Raw genomic sequence first — 18489 nt, 5'->3', positions numbered from 1 at the left:
AGATGAATTTAGATCTAGACTTTGACTTGGCCATCCTGACACGAGTATGATTTGATCTAAAGCCTTTTACTGTACCTGTGGTAATAAGATGTCATTGTCCTGCTGCCAAGTAAACCATCTCATCCTTGTGGATGGTGCCTAGAGTGATATGCAGTGTCAGTTTGTCTCTACACAATGTTTTGCATATAGACTAAAAAGTTTATTTTTGGTTTCTCTTTTTCCCATTTATTGTGTTTCCTATGTGGCTTTACTTATTACACTTTTTAAAAAATGGCCTCAATTAAAGGCCAGATTTGTGGAGCACACAAATAGTAGTTGTCCAGTTGACAGATATTTCCACCTGAGCTGTGAATCTCTGCAGCTCTTCCAGAGTTAGCTTGGGCCTCTTTAATCCCTATCTGATAACTGATCTCCTTGGCCAGCCAGTAAGTTTAGGTGGACAAACATATCTTGTTTACAGTTGTGCCATAATTTTTCTGTTTTTAGATGATGCAGAAGCAGCTCTTTGTTAAATGTTCTAAATTTTGGGAAATTAATCAATAGTTTCAGTTTTAGAAGATTACCTATTATAAACGTCTCCACAACTCTATTCTGTTGCTCACATTACACACAAGCAGAACATGTTTACTGATTAGGTGACTTGCAATTACAATTGTTTGCATTGAGTAATATATTTAAAAATCATGTGTTCATGTCCTTCCACTTCCCAGTTATTTTTTTTTTCACTTTGTGTTGCAAAAAGTCAAAATAAAATAAAATGTGTGGTTGTATGAGTAAGTAGTAAACAGGTAAATGAATTTGTTTCCGTATTATGGAGGGGGAATACATATTTTTTAAAAAGCTAAAATATTTGGTGGGTAAAGAGGAAGAATATTTGTGTGTGATGGTATGATTGTGGGACCTAAATTTCAAGATGATTGGTTATTCTCTATCCCATAGTTTTACAAGTATTTTTTCTCCTTTGAAAAGGAGAAAAGAGAAGAACTATGTTCTCATACATCTCAGGATAAATATTTTATTTAACATAAATGCAGATAAAAAAAATAAATGCAGAACACCACACAAGACCATATTTATTCATCATAGAGTGTTGTTGTTGTTGCTGTTTTTAACAGCAGATGTCAATTAAATTGAACATTGACATGAGTCGTTTTACCGAGGAAGCGATCAGAAGCGCCGTGAAAATAATCGGATCCGCGCCTCTCTGGCTGCAGACACAGGGGGAATCTTCTCTCTTTCGTAGAAGAGTTGTGATATTAAAATGAAAGAAGGTGGGGCTTCTTCGCGTCCTTCCGACGCAGGTTCCCTCGGAAGATGAAGCAGCTGCTGGATGGTTGTCAGATCGCTGCGCACTCGGGATGGTCCGCTCACTCTGACCCAGCTCTCCTCAGACGCTGAAGATGTCGTATTCTCTGGGAGGTAGGATATGTTTTCCATGTAAGACTTTATCACGTGTCGGATTCTAAAGCATAAAAAGGAAACTATTCCAAATATCTTATCAGGCTCGTTTCCAAGTTCTTGAGTGTGAAAATGAGACGGAAAAAATGAACTTTAATGGGTAAATAAATATAATATACTGTACAACTGTTATTTCTTTAACATAATAGCTGTTGCAACTTCTTAATTCATCTCTCAAAGTAAATACCTGTTTTCCTTACTGACTGAATTGGCACTGCTCAGACTAGAAATTACTGTAATGTTCTATGACTGGCCCTGACAGCAGTATTTTTTTTACATCACTGATTTAGAGCACAAAATTGACAAAAAATACATTTTGCAGGAGAGTGAATATTAGCTTCAGCATTTCTTAAAATTATTAAAAACAAGTACTTTTTTTTTACTACAAAATTCATTTGTATTGCAAACTCTATATCTGTATTCTGAGTATGTGAAATCAAATTCTTTGTGCACAAACCTCGTCAGTAATGCTGACTCTGTGTCCAGTAGAAAATTGTGTTGTTTGTATGGTTAAAACTGCTTAAGAAATAATTCTCTGTGGTTGTACAAGAATGTAAAGGAACAGCGATGCTTTTCATTTTCAAAACCTGTACAATTACAACAAATAAGCAACCATTTCCACAACAGAACTGAACAAAACTATGATGGTTTTTATTATAATTTATAAAGCAGTACAACAGTAGTGAGCAACTGTGCCACCTCATGTCAATGGTATTTGCAAAGATTGATACTAACTCCCAGAATTGTAATAAATAACTAGAATTGTCTCAAAAACTTTCAGGGGGATCTTTTCGGACTCTCATGCTGGATGAGCCATCCATAATAGAGTCAGGCATGAGTTCTGACTTATTCTCATCCTGATACAGCTTTTCCTTGAGGAATGATCCTGAGAGCAGAACAATGATCAGAGAGGAGTTCAGTCTTTTACGCTTGAGGCAGAATATGACTCAGAATTCACAAGAAGCCATGGATTTTGATATGGATGTCGAGGCTGAACAAATGGTGATATAGATGTTAACCCTCAAATCCTTTACCCGTTTTCCTTTTTGAAAATTCTTAATTTGTTTTCATGAGTACCAAATTTCGCTGTTGTCACATCAACTAGAGTCATACTCTTACCATGCCATGTAAATCTAATGTAGAACATATAAAATACTCTATAAAGTGCACAAAAATATTGGAGGATTCAATTTTATCACTTGTGCACAGCTGAATGGGATGCTGACTTTTAAATATTGCATTTGTCACATACCTGTAGTTCAGTCTTAATTTTATACCTTTTATGATCATTCAAATGAAAGCATGGTATTTGTTGTTAACTGGTTAAACTGGAGACATCATAAGCCTTTCTGCTTTATGGAAATTCCTGGCTATGTACGCAGATGATATATCAGGTTTACAAGTCATGGGAGGAGGAAAATCCTGGTGCGCTTCATAAATTCCTACATATTTTTTGTTGTCAGATAATCTAGAAACCTTTGTGTTTTGACTATATGTTTTTCTGCTTATCACTGAAGAAAAACATGTGAAGCAAAACACCAAAAACCAAACAGGTGTACTTGTATTTGTACTAAAATGTACTATGAGCACTCTAGATGCACCACTAGAAACTAGGAGCCTTCAGAAGTATTTTTTCAGGATTAATTTTATCCAGTTACTTAATCATTTATGATAAAAACAGCAAAACAAACTGAGATACTGAATATTCGAGTTGCTTTTTAAATATAAAGTAAATGTAAAATCAGTTTAATTATTTTTTAAAGTAACATTAACATGCTTAAATTCACATGAAGCTTTAGATAGTTTAGTTTCTCAAGGGTATGTTTCAAGTCTTCCTAAATGAAACGATTTCAAATTTGTACACCAATTGTATTATCTTATTATCATTCTAACAGCTAATTTAGATTCTAACTATGTTTTATTAGTGTGATTCATTGCTTCTCAGTGGATTCATCTCTTAATGGAGAGGAGCTTCCAGTTACTCTCTCTGATGGGGCTGCTGGGTCTGTACTGGGAGATTTAACGCTCTCTTGATGAATAGTGATCTCATCTCTATGGATGTTGATTGGTTTCATTTTCAAGAGCTTTTACAGTCTGATGCGATGATCTTTTTATAGGAGGAACACACCTCAGGTTACAGCAGCTTATAGTTAATCTTTTTGTCCTCATGGAGCTGTATCTTAACTTTACTATTGACAGAGAAAACATTTTAGTATTTGTTGATCTCAGCATGGTCGCTTGCTGATGTGATTTTCACAAAAATCCAATTATGGAGGATGAGTCATCTTAATACAGCCCCACTGTGTGACATTAAATAACCGCAGCAGCTTTTGTGGCTCCAATCTCTTTTAAGTCTAAAAAAGCAATTTACAATTACATGCTAATAGAGATGACTGTGAAAATGCAGAAAATAAAGTCAGGGATTGTGATGCAAAACACATCAATGCTATATTGGTCTTTCTTCTTAGTTTTTAAACGTTTTTTTTTTTTATTTTGGCACCTCATGGATGACTCAACCATGATTTTGAAAATGTAAACTGAAACTCTACAAAAAATCAATAAATCAAAACAACAAACAAGCGCAGATGTCTTGCTAGAGTGGCCAACTATATCATTTTAATTATTTCAACATTTCCTCTTTGATTTCATCAAGCACACAGATTGCAGATGAAACAAGATAATGGTTTTCAGCAGGATCCTCTTGCAATGAATTCATCTTCATTTGTAGTCAAACTCTGGAGACGATTTCATTTGTCAGTCTATGATAATCCTAATGCTTGTGTTTCCTTTCCTGCAGCCTTAATCGTACAAACAACAGTTAGCGTTTTAGCATGACTGGATTTTCTGTGACATAAATAAGGACACAATATCAGTGAGAGTGCATGAATGCATTCTCACTTTTTAAGTTCTTTTTTCTCTTTATAAGTGAGAATGCTTTACTGCATTAGTTAATGTTCCTCTTTCTTATTATTCAATATTCATACGTCATACTGCATTTAACTACTTCTGCTAACTTTAACCAATTGTGCTAAATCATATCAAAATGTAGCTTCCTTCTACTTTTTCCCTATTTCTTATGCTTTGTTCTGCATATTCTTCAGCAATCACTCTGCAGATTTGCAGTCTCACGTCTGTTTCGCTAGGAACAGCAATTTTTCTAGTATAAGTATTATGTTTATTTATTAATTGGTGCCAAATAATGCTGTAATACTTTTAACTTGTTAAACCAAATAACTATTTAGCCTCCTTTATCATGCCTATTTGTGACTTTTTGTTTTCTAGTCCACCTGCAAGTTGTGCTGGCTGTGGGTCTGGCTGTGTTCTGCTACTGTCTGGTTCTTGGCTGCATCCTTTGCTGTCGCAAACAGAAAAGTCTTTCCTCTGAAGACAAAGAAGCAGCTGTTCTGTCCCTTCAACCCACTGAGAGTGTGACTGTGACATTAAGTCACTCTCCGTGTACTCAGCCTGTCAAACAGCAGTATGAAGAGCTGGATGGTAATGTGTTGGAGTGCCCTTCTTCTAAAAGTAGCTCTTCTCCATCTGAAGATGATCTCAACACTCTCCCATTCAACAACAACCCTTCTAGAGCAGCTGAGCTGGCGCAGTCTTCCAGAGCTACTTTCCCAATGCGGCGCCTTAGTACTTCTGCTCTGCCCTGCTCTCCCAGTAAAGCTGCTAGTCATGGCAGGGCTTCCTTGCCCTCCCTCACCAAGCTCAGCTTTGTATCCAAATCCTGCCGGGTGATAGGCAGACGCAGAACTGTTAGTGGAGAAAGTTTTGCTCTCAGTGAGAGCAGTCGGCTTACAGCAGGTGCTCCCAGCGTTAACAGCCAGCAGGGGGAGCTATGTCACCCTCAGTATGGCTCCAACTCCAACTCTGCCTCACCCAAACCAGCTCCTCTTCTGCACTTCTCCATGCTCTTTAGCTCTAGCTCTGGCACCTTGGTGGTCAACATCCTGGGGCTTTCTGGGGACACTAGAAGACGCAGTGGGGTATTTGTTCGCGCCAGCCTCCCTCCACTTCACCCCTCGCTCCAGCAGACAGCCCCACGCCGGCGCAGCCTTTGCCCAGACCTCGTCAGCCAGAGCTTTGTGCTGCAGGTGGGCTCTGTGGAGGAGCTCTGCACCTGTACCCTGAGGCTGGCTGTCTACAGCAGGGACTTCTCTGGGCTGAGAGAGGCCGCTCTGGGGGAAGTGGAGTTACCCTGTGAGGAGATTGAGTGGGAGCCTGACTCCAAGACTACCTACACCAAGCAGCTCATCCCAAGCAAAATCAAGCTGAAAAAGGTACATAGAAAAATAGCTTTAAAAAACTGTCTTAAATTTGTGTTAGAGACAGATACCAAAATTACAAGTTTCCTACATACTGTAAAAACACAAAATCTGAGTAATTTTGGTCTAGTTTCTGGTGGAAATCTTACTACACTGGACATAAGACAAAACTAACTTTCAAGTAACTTTTCAGCAAGAAATTAGCTTGTTTTAAGTCAGTAATTTCTTAATATGGATGAAAATAACTGCACTTGTTCCACTGGCAGATTATTTCACTTATAATATGGGAAAGATGTCATATTCCACAGGCAGATTATTTCAGTACTTTTTCATCAATATTGAGGAATTATTGTCTAAACAAGCTCCTATTTCTTTTTGAAAAGTTACTTATAAGTTAATATTGTCTTATTTTAAGTGTTTTAAGATGTTTGCACTAGAAACTACACAAAAAATACTAAGATTTTGTGTTTTTGCTGTAAAGTTTCTGAGTCCTATACTGTTACAAAAAGTTGTTTTCTCTCGCAAAAGTGAAAAAAATTAAAAAGTACTTTGCTTATATATTGATTCTGTTACACAGAGCAGATACTGTTTTCATATCTCCTGAACTGTATGATTGCAAACATCAATATATTTTACTGTTTTTTTTTCTGATTGGACTTGTTTATTATTGCGAAGTGAAAGAAAAATATGCTACATTCAAGTTACTTGGGAAGTGGGAACATGGAGCTGGGTTTGATGTCAGATCTGAAGCAACAGTTTTCTTCAGAAATCGGAATTTCAACAAACAAAATTTTAAGTTTTACTTTCCTTAAACAAACACCACTTTTAATTTGTTCAGTGTAGAGTTGCGGTTGCATGTGTGTTTTGAAACATAAACACGTTTTTACTACATCTTACTACTGTTGATGCATGGAGTGGCCATATTGAAACACAAAATCCACCGTACAAGTCGTAACTAGGGTAATCAGAGTTGCTCCCACTTTCCCAGTGGGAAAAACAACTTTGGAGGACATTCCAGTTCATTTTCTGACAATTCAACAAAAAGATGCTGATCCCCTCACAAAAATAGACTGAATGCTGAAACAAAATTAGATGCGGTTTAAAAAAGCTCTCGTTTTTTCCTTTTAACATATTTCTTTTCAACTAAATTGCACAATATAAATATCACATTATTAGAAATAATCTAACAAAATGATTTATAAAACGATTTATCATGGCCATTTTTTTTATACAATAAAAAGCTATAATTTTAACAGATGTATGAAAAATGTTTGTGAGCTGCTGTGTTTTTTGTTTGATTCTTGCTTCTGTTTACTTTGTGTTCCAGTGAATGCATCATGGATTCACTGAAAAAAAAAAAAAAAAGTCTTCCCAAGGTCTTTGCAAAGTCTTCTCAGCTGCTTTAATGGATAGGGAAAGTTTTCTCGCACCCTGTTAAATAACATATTTAATCTATGGTCACATCCAACATCTAATCAGCTATGCCATTAGCCAGTTTTCCATAGATGTTAGTCATGGGGATTTTGTTGATAGTGACTGCAGAACAAACAGGCCGAGTGAAACAAATTGGATGAGCGCCCACGCAGTGCTCTCTGTGACTCAGCTGCAACGCTGCCAAAAGGCATTAATAACAGCCTTTTGGTGGGGGGTGAACCTGAGGCTTCAATGGACTGTATTCACTCACGAGCGCCACTGTTCTTGTTGGGAAAACCCATTTCCTGTCCCCTTCCTCTTTATATAATGGCCAGTTATAGATTATTGATTCCATTCCACAGCATCATCTTCCACAGTCTCAGTAAGAGCAGCTGCTGAATGTAAACAGGTGGATGTGGACTGGCTATAGAAAAAGCACTGTTATTCTGCCTCCTGGAAAATAGAGAAAGAGTGATGTGTAATTTGGTCAAGGCTCTGTGGCTCCAGCTTTGATGTCTGCCCATTCTGAATATGAACTACTACATCACTTTTGTAATCATTGTAATGTAACCAGTGAGGTTACTGGCAATAATTCATCTACCATTTCTTGTTTTGACATTTTGTTGGAATAAAAGGTTTTGAGATTATAGGCATTTTGAGAGGCTAATCAATGATTGTTAATTTTCTGTGATTGTTTGCATGCTCTCAATTTTTAATGTGAGTGTCCAAAATACCCACAGCAAATGTCATGTTTATCTCAGTCAGCAGAGAAAACAATTAGCATTTTTAGCAAATTAAAGTTATTTATCTAAAAAAAAACCCACCTGCTTTCATACAGGCAGATGTACTGTCCACATGTAGTCACAGTTTTAGTAAAACCACAGGTAGCTTTCAACACAGCTAATAGATTATTGGAATTTTAGATGATACATCATCACAATGCGTTGCATAATATGAATGCAAAAGTGACTTTTGAAACTTTGCATTTTATTTATTTTTTCCATATTTATCTTACACTCTGGAAATTAAATTTCAATGCTCTGACTGCCTCCAAGAATGCAGATAACTGTTTATTTATCTGAAAGTAGGATATGCAGTCAAATTCATTTTCAAGCATCCCACATGCTATAATGGATCTTCAGCAGTACAATGTTTGCATACTATTGCCTGCATTTATTTTTGGGTCATTGCTCCACTATTTCAGTGACAGCTATGTAAATGCTGTAACATGTATGTCAGAGTTTTGCAAATAGTTATCTCATGAATAAGTTGTTGGTCTCTGTGACGGAGGAGCCGTCACGAGCTGGGACTTAGAGTCCGTGTCAGCATGCGCGCACACACGCCGACAAACACGTACACAATCACTAACTTACTTTTGTTGCAGCTTAAACTGGGGCGGTTCATCGTGGGTGCACACGCGGTGTTCCTGCTTCAGTTAAACATTCATTCTAACCTGTTTTCAGCATTAAACGTTTTCCCGGTTCTGTTTTCAAGTAGGGTGTTTCCGGATTGTGGCGTCCCGGGAGGGAGTCACCTGAGGTGGTGATGTCATCAGAGCGCACTGGGTGTTGTCTATTAAACTGAGTATTGTATTTTGTTTACAAGTTTATTTTATTTATTTATTTTTCTCTTATTATTATTATTATTATTATTATTATTATTTTGTATACTTTAAGAGTTGATTTGAGTTAGAAGTAATTACTTAGTATTTTTGCTTGTTTGGATTGTCTGTGGGCGGAGCCTGTGGCTTTAAAAGCAGGGCTCTGCTCCACAGGAGGGCAGTCAATTTCTTAAGGAAACTAAACTGATAGAAAGGATTTAGTGTTTTTTTTTTTTTTTTTTTTTTAAGTTGCGTTCTGATCCACACTCCATACCAGTAGGTGGCGGTAATGCACACCATTAAGTTGCTTGCCAACCGCCATTAAAAACAAAAAGAAAGAAAGAAAGAACAGGAGGGCAGTCTGTGATTAGACTCCTGAAGAAGTCACGCTGGAGGTGATGGACTGTTGCAGTGAAGGTACTGATTATTATTTGATTTCTAACCTGCTCTGGATGTCCTTCGTGTGTGGTCTGTACCTGCCATCTTTGCCATCTTTCTTAATAAATTCCTCTAAAACAATCTCCGACTTGGACCAGTCATTATGTTTGACTAAATCATAATAGAACCCCGTCACAGTCTCTCTGCTCTAAGCTGAAACTGGGTGTGGTGGACCATTCTGTTCTTGGAGAAACCGGTTTCAGTCAGTTCAGAGGGACCACTACTCCTTATCTTTAAATTTTTATTTTATGACCGACCCCCACCCCGCTTTCAATAAAACCAGGCTGATGCAGGGAGGCAAGTTGGAGTTGTTATGAGGCACCGCCATAACTCTCCGATTTACATTCACAGTGAAAAGTAAGCATGCCTGTGCTGAGTTAAAACTGTTGCTTAAAAAGTTGTTGTTCATTTGAGTGACATTATCTGAGGTGAAATGATAGTGACAGCGGCAGTGAGCTGAAAAACACTTGTTGAATAAAATCGGCAAGCAGACAAGCAGTCCCTGTTGAGCATAAGCTCATTCATCTGACAGCAGAAAGTGACTCACTGGACTTTTCACAGTTCAAGCTGATCAGAGTTGACATAAAATCAGATGGAAATTATAGTGAGAAGTACACATCAGTTGTTGATTTTATCTAAAGTGACTAAGAACATAAACATCTATTATTTTTGATGGGTAGTCAAATGAAAACAAGAAAAATGAAAAAATGATGGCTATTAGCTTTAAGTGGCTCACAATTTCATGTAGGTATGCTTAGAATGGGAAGATTTTATTATTTATGACTTGAATCAGATATTACTTATCGTTTATATATTTTCGGTTGTCAAAAGAATATAAAGTGCACATTTGTAGAGAAAAAAAATGTTCTTCCTCCCACGAGAGTCATGACATTTTTGTTCTTTTAACCTGTAGATCTTCCCTATTACTTGTCCTCAGAGTTTCAGTTCTCAGGAGACTCTGGGATGCAGGAAGAGCTCAATCTGTGTGCCACGGACTTTGGGCCAACTGTTCATCTTGCTGCAGTACCAGACCCTGGCTCAGCGAATCAAAGTGATGGTTCGAAAGGCTGAAAGTTTGGCCAAGCTGACACGAATCCCAGGAACTCCAGGTGAAGATCCACTTCACATCTAAACAAGAAAATGCATGTGTCGGGACACTTTAACTGTGTAAATATCCAAATGCTTAGTTACTTTGTAGGGAAGGTTAATGAGAGAAGTAAAATAAAACAATTTTTGACTTGTTTAGTTTAATGAACATACCAGATCTGACCTTTTTGTATAATATCTAACGGCTTCCACAAAGTTCATTGAAAACATAATCGATAGACCTTTTAGCTTGATAACAACAAGCTCATAATTATTCATGCTCTTGACAAATCTGGATTTAAAATTATTTTCATTCACCCAAAAAGTTTGTTTCTCATAGAAAATGTGACATAGGTCTTTCAAAAGATAAAACAATGCAGTATAAATTTGAAAAATGGTATTTTAGTGATTTAACTTTGATAATGAGCTTCAAATTTGTGAGGTTGGAAGGCTTCAACATAATCTTTTCTCCCACTAAAGTTTCTTTGTCAGTTTCAAGTTATTGACATTAATTCCAGTCACAAAGAACATTCACTTTAGAGCTAAATCTGCCTGCATCCCTTTAGTCCGCTATAAGTTTAAAGTTGGGTTCATTCCCTTAATTGGTAAGGCTAATATTAACAATAAAATTTGTCGGAATGTGTGTTGGTCTCCTGCTTAGTCCAGCTGCAGATAGGCAGACCAGTTCCTTGTTTGGCGTATGGCATAATTACATCAGAAACTGATCAGCCCAGGAGTCATTTCCCCTCCTGTCTATACCATATCTTGCTGCATCTGATTTTCTGCTGGTTAGGATTGGAGGAAGCAGGAAAATCTGTACAAAGAAAAAATGTTTCAAAACATATGGACTAGAGACATGGTGTTTTTCTATTATAGTGAATTTAATTAGGTCTCTTAAATGGATTATCAACAGTGATTATATATTCCAGGTGATGTTGGAGATATGCAAAAGCGGGAGCTACGAGGAACTAAACAAGTTTGTTTAGATTATGTGAGTGTAGCAACGGAAGATTTCTGTAAATAAACATTCGCTGTAAATAATAAGATAAATAATTGCATTTGATTACTGTAGAAGAAAACTATAGATAGAAACAATGCAATCTAATTTATCTTTTTACATTGAAAACAATATTAATATTAAAATATTACATCAAAATATTAACAATATTTGTCTGCCCAATAAGATGCACTCTTTTGTTTTATAGTATATAAGCAATGCAAGGCTAACAAAAAACTAACAATTTTCTTAACAATTTTCTTTCTTAAATCAACTCAGGAAAAGTACATCTGAAACTATAAGCACATAAAATAATTCAAGTAAAAATAATTTAAGACCCATTAGAGACTGTTGAAACACTAACAAACTTTGTACCATGCACTTCCATGTGCAACTGAATAAAAAATAAAATGTTTTCTAAGTCGTCACATGGAAATGGTGACCCAATCAGAAGCAAATTTTTGTGATAAGTGCACAGAGGAGGAAATATACTCAATTTTGAGTTCCATTTGGAGGAACTAGCTTTTAGCTAGATCATATAATCCAGCTGGTCACCTCAAACTGGCAGGTGAAAATAAAATATTTAACTTAAAGGTCAAATTAAAGAGGTGTGTGTCACTAGCAAGCAAAAAAATTGCCTTTTCTTTAACAGATCACTATGTTGTCATCAACTTACATCAGAATGGTAAAATAATTGACACAAAGGAGACCAAAGTGGCCAGTGGACCAAACCCCATCTGGAATGCTCCCTTCCTGTTTGACCTTCCACCTGGTGACATCACCCAGCTGCCACTGACTCTCGAATTCATCGTGATGCAGGTTTGAATTTTAGACAAATGAAACGTGTGCTTTAAAATTACACTTTATCGATGAAAGCTGTGACACTCCATCCAGTAACTGAATCTGGATTCATTGTTACAGGGTCGTCTCTACACTAAGAACAGTATTCTGGGGCGCGTACTGATTGGAGGCAATGCTTCAGATGTAGGACAGGAGCACTGGAGGGAAATCTGCTGTCCAGGACAAACGGAAACCACCCGCTGGCACGCCATCCAGTCAGATGCAGTGTAGGACTAACTATATGTAAAATGTAGATGGAGTAGGATCACATTTATCTATGGGACTATAGAAGGTGAAACACTGATCACACTTGGGTGGTAGGAATGATGTGTAACAAGTTTGTCTAATATAGCAGTCATCTCACCCCATCACATTACTTCACTGTGATTCCTTAATACTGTAGCATTGTAACAACTTGGATGTACTGTGAAACTTATACTAATGTTGTAGAACTATTTATTTTGTGCCAAGAAACTACAGATTTCAAAGCTTGCTGGATAAAAAAGCTAACATGCATGTGTGTATTTTATATCTTTGACAGTGTGTGACTTCTTTCTTTCATCTGTAACTGTACCAATGCCCCTCTTTCACACTCTTATATCTATTATTCTGTACAGAGCTGTTAAAATTTCATTGATATGGTTGGGATGCCTGCAAATTCTTCATCATTTTATTCTTTACCTGGGGAAAATAAATAAATAAATAAATAAAATTCCACTTTATTTGGATTTCTTAGCACACAAAGTTAGAACTGCCAGGTTGCAGACAATCCTTTTAATCTTAAAGATAAATGTTGCTTGCAGTAAAACTTGAATAGGTCCACTTCATAATAAAGTAGAGCAGCTCTAAGATCTCCAGGACATCCATAACCATTCAAACTTGGTTACATTGTGGCAAATTTGTAAAGCCTTATTACATGAGAACAAAGTGTTAGGATTTTCATTGCACAGCTTATCAGCAACATGCTGGTCAGGAGGATTTCTGTGCAGACTACTATTCTGCACAATGATTTTAATCTGTCAGAGGACACTGCATATGAGAAGGAATAACGAACTACCAGTATGTCATCTCAGAAGATGTGTGCATTTAGGAAACTTTTATTCTCCATAATCTGGAGGGATCATCCACATTTTGATTATTTTTTTAATGGGATTGCAAGAAACCTCGTACTGTTGGGGTCCTAAAAGGTTTTGATAATGGGAATAATTAAATATACATTGTATAGAGATCTCTACTCTACAAGTATCTACAGGTTAAATATTTTATGTTGAAGAAAGGTTCACTGAAAGCCAAAATGTCTATCATTGATTGGATTTGTTTTTTAAATATGAACAGCAAAAAAAAAAAAATACAGCAAACATAAAATAGTAAATTCCCTCAAACAGAAAACACAAGTTGGTCCCAGATTGCTTATTGCAAAGATTTTTTAAAAATCTTAAGGAAGGACATATTTTTATATGTCAGTACTGCAGTGGGCCAACAGGTGTCAGCAGAACAACCTCTATCCATTTGGAGATGCATTGGAATAGAGATGATGCTCGGTTCTTTTTAATGAAATCCTTTATCTCAAAGTTTGTGACCAAATGACAGCCGTTGAAAAACATAGGAATTAATTTGGATTTACACTATGTAACAGATGATTGCTAAAGAGGTAAATTTGAAAGCAGTGAACATTTTCTCTAAATATACTTTCTGCATGTCAAGAAGTGTTCAAACATCCTGTTATTATCTAGGCTGGAATGGTGGTGTTTAATTTTGTATTTTGACAACTTGAAATTAAATAAATATCATTTACAAGAAAGCAAAAGTAACAAGTCACTAATTTATTGTCATTTCATGTAAACTCATTGTCCACTTTATTAGGTACACCTCGCTAATACTAGGTTGGACCCTTTACTGCCTTCAGAACTGCCCTCATTATTCCTCCCAGAGATTTAACAAGGAGTCAGAAACATGTCTTAGAAAGTTTATATTTACATGACAGTATCATACAGTTGCTGCAGATTTGTGTGCTGCACATCCATGATGTACATGTCCTGTTACATTACATCCTTGTATCTGTGTCTTCAAATCTCCATATCCAATTAAGTTACTTCATTTATCCCAAAGGGAAATTAAATGTTGTCATAACTCATATCATCCAAGTAGATTTAAAAATGAGCAGTTTATGGAGATACTATGAGGAGAAAGGATCTTGGGTAGCGGTCAGTATTGCAACAAATCTGAATAAGCCTCTGACTGAAGAATATGACAGCTTCATGACTGCTATCAACTCAATATTTGGTCAGCTGAGATAATATTCCACAGTAACATGTTCTGGATGACACTAAGTTATTGGCAAACACTGCTAATCCATCTAATTTGCTTTTGGAATGCTAATCAGCTGTTCTTTGTTGTAAAAACAATGCATTATTGCCACAGGTACACATTTTACATCCCAAACCAGAGGAAACATTGTCCAAACATTCAATGCTTCAACCAAAAGAAACTAAGAGATCAAGTCTACAAAAGTAAACAATCAGAACTTACTTAACAGAGCTACTCCAGGGTGCCAACATGACTGGTGCAATTTAATTTAATAACTGACAAAACCATACTTAGTTATATTAAACATGTTCTTGCTAATGAGAGCCTCCCTATCCATGGATCATTACCCAAAATTGCTGTGGTCTTGGCATGAGGCTGTAAAGCATTTGATACTAGCATTCCTCCCTGTTTTGACTCCTCAGATGTTCCCACTCTCCTGTGGGAGACAAACTAAATGAGATGTTGCTAATGCCTCTGCAGTCTTTTGTCTGTGTAGCCCTGCAGTGGTGCTGCTGCTACAATCATTTCAGATCACTCCATCATTTTCTCTGAGGAAGAACTTTAAAGTTTATCACTGAAAACATCAAAGAAAAGAACAAGAAAGTTTTCTTATTAAAAATGTCACGTTGCACATCCCTTAGCAGTTTTTTTGTGTGCCTAAATGAAAGCCACAAATATCATAAATCCAAAATGAAAAAGTTATTCTGTCCCTCAGAAGTTCTGCTTTGAGATAAAAACAAAACAAAACAAAAAAACAATAGGGAATTTAGAAAAAAGCCTGAAGGCTACATTTGCTCTGTTGGACTCAAGAAAATGAACAACATCCAACATCCAGCTATGTCAGGTTCAAATCACAAGAGCAGTCTGTATCTCAGGCCACCACGTCATCCACATCAGCTGTATTGATCCACAACTTGTTTATCATCTAACTGAACTCCAAGTATTTACTCATTAATTCAAAATGCACAACATGGTAGGAAAAAATTCATAATTTGGCGGAAGATTGTGCCAAGGATGGGAAAACTATCACTATTTTTGAACATTCATTGTTTGCAAATCTGCAGTTTCACAGCTTTAATAACATCTTCTACTCTAAACTGCAGGGCATACAAGTGACTCACTCCTTCGTTACATTTTTTTTTTATATAGCCTGACATTTTCTGACTATCAGTGGATACCTGCTTTCATCTGAAGAGACAGCAAGGTCTTTCTATTCAAGAGAGGAGGGAACATGTTGTTCTTTTTGTAATGCGCAAAATTGCATGTCAGACTTCTCCCAACAGTCTTAAGTATTGTTTTTGTGTGTTTTTGTTTCACTGCCATGAGAAAAAGACAAGACATAAAAATGTGTTTGGAGGTTTGTCCAAACTAAACAAAATTTTGGCCTTTTGATTTTATTTACATTTTGTCACATTAAACCCAAAACTTATACATTTTTCTTAGGTTTTATGTGATAGTCCAACAAAAATAATCATCAGACAACTGTAGAATCTATTTGTTTACAGCTCTCCTTGATCTAAACCAGTTGTTCTCAAAGTTAGGGGCCAGGACCCAATTTGGGGTCACAAATATGTTAGCATAGGGTCGTAAGATTTTCGTCAGAAATTAACCCAAATACCAAAAATGAAAATGAGAATTGCAGGCATTTTAGAAGTGTTGTAAAAGATAAAAAAAAACAGCACTTGAAAATAAATAAAATCAAACATTGTGCATATGTTCTAGTTTTTTAAACTCTCCAACTGTTTTCTTTACTCCCCTGAGTTTAACTGCATCCATCTTCCTTTAATGGAGCAGTATTATGAAAAACATACCTTTATGAGCTTTACATTACGTTATCATGTTGTCCCCTCATCAAAAACACACCTGTAGTGTTGCCTTGATTCTTTCATGCATGTTTGAGAAATCCTTACCTGATGCCATTAAACTGTACAAAACGTCTGGGTGAACCTAACAGACCTTTGATGGTGCAGCTCCTCCTCTGAGCTGCAGTTTCCAAGCTTCCCCATTAAGTTTTCATGTCATCATATTCTCCCACCTGATCTCTGAAGCTCCATCAGAGAAACCTTTGGAAAGCAATAGTTTTTGCCTCTCATCTGTCTAGTGAAACAAAAATAATTAAAAGTGAGCATATCAGTTTAATTTCATCTCTAATTCAGACACACTGTGGTCTGTCAACAATTTGCTCTGAAGCAGCAACAACATTGATACAGGTTTTTTAGTTGAGAAAATTGTGAGAAAAGCAGAGGATTTAGAAGCAAAATTGATTGTTTGAAATACAATTTTGTATTTCAAACAATCAAACATGGGTTAAAATTCTTGCTGACTTTACAGAGGAGTCCTCAGAAGTTCTCCAAAAGGAGGATCAGATAAAATATACCTGTTAAGAGGCTGTCGCCCATAACGCTTATTTGTTGTCTGTGAGAGCTGCTTGTTTTATTACAGTTCCATTATGGTTGGACAATTTCTGTTCATTTATCTCTTAAAAAGTATATTTTAATCAATGTACAGTATTTGTTTCAATTATCACTGTTTTTGCTATAATAGCATAATGGAAATGTTACTAACATTTATCCACTCTGTATGCACATAAATACTTTCTGAATTGTTTCCATAAATATTTACGTTTATCCTACAAACTGAAAAGGCAAATATTTTATTCAAGGCTAACTAACATTAATCTTTGAATCATTGTGTGCTCATAATGCATTTGAATGCTGACATCTAGTGGATATCAAAGATATAGCATCTATGGACCGAAACAGAGGTCATATTCAAAAAAATCTGATTATGCATCTGAATCTCGTTGGTCAGATTAAAAGTAGCTTTTAAGAACAGTAGCCTTTATTTATGTACCAAATACACTTTTTAAGCCCACATTTCTCTGTATCTGTGTGTAATTACTCCATAGAATGTGTTTCACTTAGTGAAATGAGTTACCGGAATAAATAAGCTTTTAAATAACGCTTTACTTTATTGAATATGACTGTACATGAGATGTATGACTTTGTCTTTAAGTTAGAGATTGCATCAGCTTGAATCAAAATTGGCCACATCTGGGTGTATGCGTCTCTGTGTAAAAGTTTTTAGACATAGGAAACTGCTAATAGGCATTTCCAGGTGAGCAAGTAATTATTCACATTTGTTCACTTTTGATTTAAAAGACAAAGGCACATATGCATCACTGTGCCCCCTGCTACTGAAACGCACAGACCTTTCAGTAGCAGGGGGTTTTACTATCGTTTTTTTGTGAAGTCTTGTTGAGATGTTTGAGTGTGTGTGTGAGTGATTAACTTCACAGTCAGACTCCACATCTGTAGACCACAGCAGACTTAAAGAGGTTCAGAGAACCACAAGCAAAATCAGTCTTCCTTCTTCCCATTATCAGATGTTTCTGTGACTGTGATAAATGGTTGCTCTGTCATCATCTGGCAAGTTTTCACCCTCCCTTCTTATTGGCTCAGGTTGCTGTTGCCCTCGATACTGCAGCCCGGTCAGAGGTCTCGAGTTCAACTGTGCTAGATCAAATGGCAGCCTGATGAAAGTGGACAGAGTGCAACTAAGTTGACCGAGACCTTGGCTGGCAGGTGGAGGAAAAATGTAAACATGTTGCCACTTTTACTCACATGGGATTTTAGGGAGCCTTAAGGAACATCCACATATCATTAACAAGGAGCGGTTGAAGCCAACCTAATACGTGCTAACTCATTCTCTGCTTTTAAAAATAAACTTTCATTAAATTTATGGTTTATGCATATGCCTATGAATAAGCACTATTTGCACATACAAAATAGGAGACAAATGCTTATACTTCACTCTTAATTCATCCATCCATGATCTATTTCTGCTTGTCCTTGCAGGGTCGCAGGGTTGACGCCAGCCTCCAATGGTAGGTATCAATAAATTGAGCTTCTTTAAATTTAGCATTCATAAGCATCCAGTTTCCGTTTTCTTTATGCCAAACATGAAAGCATGTTGACAGTTCTTTGGGGATGTTCCTTAAAATTTGATGTCACTATCATTTTAGTTTAGCTTAAAACAAATGAAATCCCTCAAAAATATAATTTTATAACCTTTCGACA

The 18489-nt window shown here is 36.5% G+C and overlaps 1 protein-coding gene across 1 annotated transcript; it reads left to right on the top strand.

Moving 5' to 3' along the window:
- Positions 1-1105: 1105 nt before the first annotated feature.
- Positions 1106-13530, top strand: LOC116719143 (synaptotagmin-4). Its single transcript, XM_032561538.1, has 5 exons — positions 1106-1419; positions 4741-5744; positions 10118-10289; positions 11916-12082; positions 12185-13530. The coding sequence occupies exons 1-5, from the start codon at positions 1401-1403 to the stop codon at positions 12332-12334; spliced, it is 1512 nt and encodes a 503-aa protein (XP_032417429.1). The 5' UTR covers positions 1106-1400; the 3' UTR covers positions 12335-13530.
- Positions 13531-18489: the final 4959 nt, after the last annotated feature.

Source organism: Xiphophorus hellerii, chromosome 4, assembly GCF_003331165.1.
Source record: "Xiphophorus hellerii strain 12219 chromosome 4, Xiphophorus_hellerii-4.1, whole genome shotgun sequence".
In the NCBI taxonomy this organism is placed as follows: Eukaryota; Metazoa; Chordata; class Actinopteri; order Cyprinodontiformes; family Poeciliidae; genus Xiphophorus; species Xiphophorus hellerii.
The sequence above is the reverse complement of the archived record's forward strand: the minus strand, read 5'-3'. Positions and strand labels throughout refer to the sequence as shown.